This window comes from Ananas comosus, unplaced genomic scaffold, assembly GCF_001540865.1.
Source record: "Ananas comosus cultivar F153 unplaced genomic scaffold, ASM154086v1, whole genome shotgun sequence".
Classification (NCBI taxonomy): domain Eukaryota; kingdom Viridiplantae; phylum Streptophyta; class Magnoliopsida; order Poales; family Bromeliaceae; genus Ananas; species Ananas comosus.
The window spans coordinates 12,789-19,038 of record NW_017891174.1 but is presented as its reverse complement, the minus strand read 5'-3'; the positions used below and the strand labels follow the sequence as shown (position 1 = coordinate 19,038).

The 6,250-nt window shown below is 37.6% G+C and overlaps 1 protein-coding gene across 1 annotated transcript in view; it reads left to right on the top strand.

Moving 5' to 3' along the window:
* Nucleotides 1–5,858: 5,858 nt before the first annotated feature.
* The window catches only part of LOC109704712, a 1,049-nt gene continuing 657 nt past the window's right edge, over nt 5,859–6,250 (top strand). The window contains exon 1 of the mRNA XM_020225487.1: nt 5,859–6,222. Coding sequence (XP_020081076.1) covers nt 5,905–6,222 — 318 coding nt within the window. The 5' untranslated portion in view covers nt 5,859–5,904. The remainder of the gene's footprint in view (nt 6,223–6,250) is intronic.

The following is a 6,250-nucleotide window of genomic DNA, read 5'->3' as shown; positions in this document are numbered from 1 at the left end:
CCGGAACATCTGTAGGGGTAAAGAGCACACCCAAATACCTGCCACATCTATATGTCCACTTCTATATGGTACCTTTTACTTGTGCTGTTATAACTTAAAATAGGACAGTTATACCAGTCCTCGGAACATCTGTAGGGCTAAAAAGTACACCCATATACCTGCCACTTCTATCTATCTACTTCTATATGGTAGCCTTGGGTTGTGCGGTTATAGCTTAAAATGGAATAATTATACAACACTCCAGAACATCTGTAGGGGTAAAGAGGACACCCAAATACCTGCCACATCTATATGTCCAATTCTATATGGTCCGCTTTACTTGTGCTGTTATAGTTTAAAATAGAACAGTTATACCACTCCTCGGAACATCTGTAGGGCTAAAGAGTACACCCATATACCTGCCACTTCTATCTATCTACTTCTATATGGTAGCCTTGGGTTGTGCGGTTATACCTTAAAATAGAATAGTTATACCACACCCCGGAACATCTGTAGGACTAAAGAGCACACCCAAATACCTGCCACATCTATATGTCCACTTCTATATGGTACCTTTTACTCGTGCTGTTATAACTTAAAATAGAACAGTTATACCACTCCTTGGAACATCTGTAGGGCTAAAGAGTACACCCATATACCTGCCACTTCTATCTATCTACTTCTATATGGTAGCCTTGGGTTGTGCGGTTATAGCTTAAAATGGAACAATTATACCACACCCCGGAACATCTGTAGGGGTAAAGAGCACACCCAAATACCCGCCACATCTATATGTCCAATTCTATATGGTCCGCTTTACTTGTGCTGTTATAGTTTAAAATAGAACAGTTATACCACTCATCGGAACATCTGTAGAGTTAAAGAGTACATCCATATCCCTGCCACTTCTATCTATCTACTTCTATATGGTAGTCTTGAGTTGTGCGGTTACAGCATAAAATGGAACAGTTATACCACACCTCGGAACATCTGTAGGGCTAAAGAGTACACCTATATACCTGCCACTTCTTTCTATCTACTTCTATATGGTAGCTTTGGGTTGTGCGGTTATAACTTAAAATGAAATAGTTATACCACACCCCGGAACATCTGCAGGGCTAAAGAGCACACCCAAATACCTGCCACATCTATATGTCCACTTCTATATGATACCATTTACTTTTTCTGTTATAGCTTAAAATAGAACAGTAATACCACTCCTCGGAACATCTGTAGGGCTAAACAGTATACCCATATACCTGCCACTTCTATCTATCTACTTCTATATGGTAGCCTTGGGTTGCGCGGTTATAGCTTAAAATGGAATAGTTATACCACACTCCAGAACATCTGTAGGGCTAAAGAGTACACCCATATACCTGCCACTTCTATCTATCTACTTCTATATGGTAGTCTTGGGTTGTGCGGTTATAACTTAAAATGGAACAGTTATACCACACTCCGGAACATCTGTAGGGCTAAAGAGCACACCCAAATACCTGCCACATTTATATGTCCAATTCTATATGGTCTCCTTTACTTGTGCTGTTATAGCTTAAAATAGAACAGTTATACCACTCCTCGGAACATCTGTAGGGCTAAAGAGTACACCCATATACCTGCCACTTCTATCTATCTACTTCTATATGGTAGCCTTGGGTTGTGCGGTTATAACTTAAAATGGAACAGTTATACCACACTCCGGAACATCTGTAGGGCTAAAGAGCACACCCAAATACCTGCCACATCTATATGTCCAATTCTATATGGTCTCCTTTACTTGTGCTGTTATAGCTTAAAATAGAACAGTTATACCACTCCTCGGAACATCTGTAGGGCTAAAGAGTACACCCATATAACTGCCACTTCTATCTATCTACTTCTATATGGTAGCTTTGGGTTGTGCGGTTATAGCTTAAAATGGAATAGTTATATCACACCCCGGAACATCTGTAGGACTAAAGAGCACACCCAAATACCAGCCACATCTTTATTACCACTTCTATATGGTACCCTTTACTTGTGCTGTTATAGCTTAAAATAGAACAGTTATACCACTCCTGGGAACATCTATAGGGCTAAAGAATACACCCATAAGTGATTAAGGAGGACTTGAGCGCTAACAGAAGGTGAATCTGACCCTTTCGTTGCTGTTGTAGTTGCGACGACACTCAATACTTACCTGCGCCTCCTCAACCGGCGCAGGGACATCATCAATCTCAACAGGTGCCATTGCACTTTCTGAATGTCTATCTCCGATACGATAACTCTCATAAAATTATTTTGCAAACATAATAAACTTTGGATAACATCTCATCTATGATAAAATCGGAGAAAATGACATCACGATAAATTGACATATTACATCAATAGGATAAATTAACTAGACTCTTATCAACAACTCACATTACACAAAATAAATCAAGAATATGATTAAGCAAAATACAAGATTACCTGTCATAAATTCACAATTGCACATTCACAATCATATATGAAAAATCTGTGAACGACCACTCACAATGTGCACAATTGTACATTCACAATCATATATATATAAATTGCTCAGTACCATTCACAATTGCACAATAATATATAAACACACTGTACAGTACCAGTAACAATTGCAAAATCCTATAACATTCAGACATCATCTTTTGCGACTATGTACTCAATTATAGAAGTATATGTCAGACAATATGGATCCTTTAAGATCGCACTGACCATATGAGCACGGAAGGAGGGAGGGTCATTATCGTTCAATGATAGATCGGGGAGGCCGTTTCTTACGATTCTTTCGGCAAAAAGGCATGTGTACATGCCACAATCAACTTCGATGGAACCCTGTTGTTGACATTCCTTATGAAATATGACGTCAGGAGCGCCGACAGGGATTTGAAGGATGTGCTCAAAATAGAACGCAAACCATTTCACCTTTCCAAGACAAGAAAAAGGGTTAATTAATTCAAACGAGTAGATAGTAGATGTTACTGTCGCGTGAATAAATAACTAAAACACTCTGTCTACTGAGAATAATAAAATAATACCAGCAGCTGTGCCGCGTCCTGTGCCCCGCTGTGGCTCCACAAAGAGTTCCAACTCTTAAAACGTCGTTCCTTCAAATCAATCGATAGCAAATGCCAACGCCAATTACTATATAACGGAATAAGTACATATCTACAAGTGTCGCAGGTTTGTGTATTTATTTCATCCAGAAAGTGACGTATAAATGCGGATCCAAATGCCATATCCTTCACAAAATCAGTTGTTACTGGATTAATATAATAGTGACGTATAGATGCGGAACAAGAAAGCATGTTCAGAAAACAAGATAACATAGAAACAGAAAACAAAATAGATAACAACTAATATAATAGTGAAGGCATCAAACTCACCGTAACTTCAGTTCGCAAGAAAATACCCGGTTGACTAAATTTATGTAATACTGTACAAAATATGTCTTAATTTCGACCTATCGGCATGCCGATAGTCACCATCGAAATATTTATCAAGCGTGCTCGATTTTACACTCTTGCTCTGCTATTTTATTGGTTTACCCTCTGCTGGCAGCCCTACCAAAATGGATACTTCCTCTGGACTAAAAGGAAAAAATGTTTCTAAATTCTAAAACAGTGTTCACAACTATAAACTTATTAAGAGTGTTCTATTAACCTTTACATCTATTCTATTATTAGATCAAAGTGTTCATAATTCTGCCAGCTGATAGGAGTGTTCTATTATGCCCTAGGATTGTTATATTATGCCATAAGAGGGTACGATTGCAATTCATACATGTTCGGAACCATAAAAAAGGAACATTCTAAACCCTAAACCCTAATAGAACTGCTCACTGTCACATGGATTGTGAATATTCCTATCAGCTGGCCTAAATAGAACATTCTAAACCACAAGCTTGCATAATAGAATTCACAATCAATGAATTGTGAACACTCCTATCAGCTGGCATAATAGAACATTGTAAACCCTAAACCCTAATCCTAATCATAAATTCTTTATTCTTAAAAATGCAACATAAAATATAATATACCAGCAAATATACCACCAGTGTCCTAAAATAAAATTAATCACCTATTCGATGACGAAATCGGGAGCACGCAAAGATAATCCGCAGCTGCAACCCTAAACCCTCAAAATATACATTTTGTATTAAATTAAAAATTGAAAATAAAAGATTATAGAAATTTAAAAAAAATGCCCTGTTTGAGTTGAATCATCTGTTTCGGTTGTGGCCGAATTAGCTCTGAAATCGTTCCCAATTTCGGACGCTCACGACTGAAGGAATGCGTCACAGGTACTGGGATGGACAGGGGAGTAGTTGAGAGGCGACCTCCTACCAATGAAGAAAGGCGAGGCCGAGAGACACCTTCGAGACGGCTTCGGACACGAGATGTGTGGAACGAGCGCTGCCGAACTTCTGCCCGATGGAGTGGAGTGCCCTGCGAGCGAGAGTGAGAGAAAGAGAAAGGGGAGAGCGCGAGATGACGAGAGGCGAGGGAGCGAGAGAAAGCGAGGAAGCGAGAGAGAGCGAGAAACAGAGATAGCGAGAGGAGCTGTGCGGGAGAGAAAAGTGTAGTAGGGTTTAATTTAAGTTAGCTTTAGCAAGAAGTAAAAAAGGTGTGAGGTTAGAAGCTACTGTGCTAGTGGGTTAATATCAGCCATTGGATCTGATAGTTGTAGGATATACACCTTCCTATAGGAGTACAGGTAGACTTTTCCGAAAGAAAATGGGTAAAATTGTACATTTGTACCACTACTTTCTAAATTTTAAAATCAGAAGTTTTTATCTTGCCCCTTAAATATTTAAACTTGGACATTTGAAATTAAAACTTTTTATAACTTTTTTAATCTCTAAATTTTCTTACAATATTTTACTCCAGTGCTTTTTCTTAGAATAAAAATTATTTTCTGCCATAATTGTGTCTAGTTCATATGTATATTACAAATTTATCAGTTTTTTTTTTGATCTTTCTTGTACTTTTAATTTAATGATCTAATTCTAATATAGATAGAGTATGTACTTTTAATTTACTATTCAAAATTTATATTTTGCTATTCAATCTTCTAATTTATTTGATTAAATCAGTTAATGATACTCTGACTTTAAAATTAAATTCCTCATTTATATTTACATATTTACTTAGTATATTTTATACAATTATCGTAATTATAAACTTATTAAAATAAAAAATTAACTAAAGTTTTGAAATCAGAGTGTTGTTGATTAACTCAAATCAAATAAATTGAAAGCTTGGTTAGTAAGTTTGAAAGATCGAGTAGTAAATTTAAGATGATTTATAGTTTAAGTAAATTTTATAAGTTCTTTCCATATTAGTATTGTAGGTATATATTATACAGTAGAATTGCTCTATCGAATATACATAATAAGGCAAATCAGATCACAAATGGTAAGGAATTTGATAATTGACACCCGTGGTTTCAAATGTGAAACCTAATTAAAAAAAAATTCAAATATCATCCATGTGGCTTCTCATTTTTTTTTACTTTAGTACCTTATGGTTTAAAATATAACACTTTCGTACTCTTTAGTTTCTTTTTTTTTTTATCCTTTCTACTAATTTTTTTTGTTAAATCAGTGACAAAGTTAAAATTAAAATGTACTAAAGTGAATATTTGATAAACTATAAATATGGTATCTAAAGTTTTTTATATATAATTTAACAAAAAATTAACGAAGGGACTGACAAAAAGAGAAAAATAAAACTATAAGTACTAAATTGATAGACTTTAAATCACAAAGTAGTAAAATGAGAAAATGTGAAACTACAGGGTGGTATATGAAGTTTACCTAAACAAAATATGGAACCAACGGGGGCCTAAACATAAACCACGGTAAATACGTTTACAGGAAAGGTGGAAGGCAAAAAAAAACCCCCTCCTCTACGGAGAATGTCGGAGGCTTCTTCCCTCCAAACCCTTCCGCCCGATGCCCCCACCTTCCCCATTCCCCTCCATAACCCTAACCCTAACCCTAACCCTAACCCTAACCCTAACGCGAACCATCCTTCATCGTCTTCTCCCTCGTCCCAACAATGGATGGCTCTGGCGCGAGCTTGGCTCTCCTCCCTCCCGCCCAACCACACTCCCACGGCGAGCGAGGTGGACTCTTGGATCGACTCCCACCTCTCCTCCCTCCCCGACGATCTCCGCTCCATCCCTCGCCCGCACCTCCATCAGAGGCTGCTCTCCTCGATCCCCACTCGCCAGGTTCGTTCGGTCGCCTCGACCCTAACCC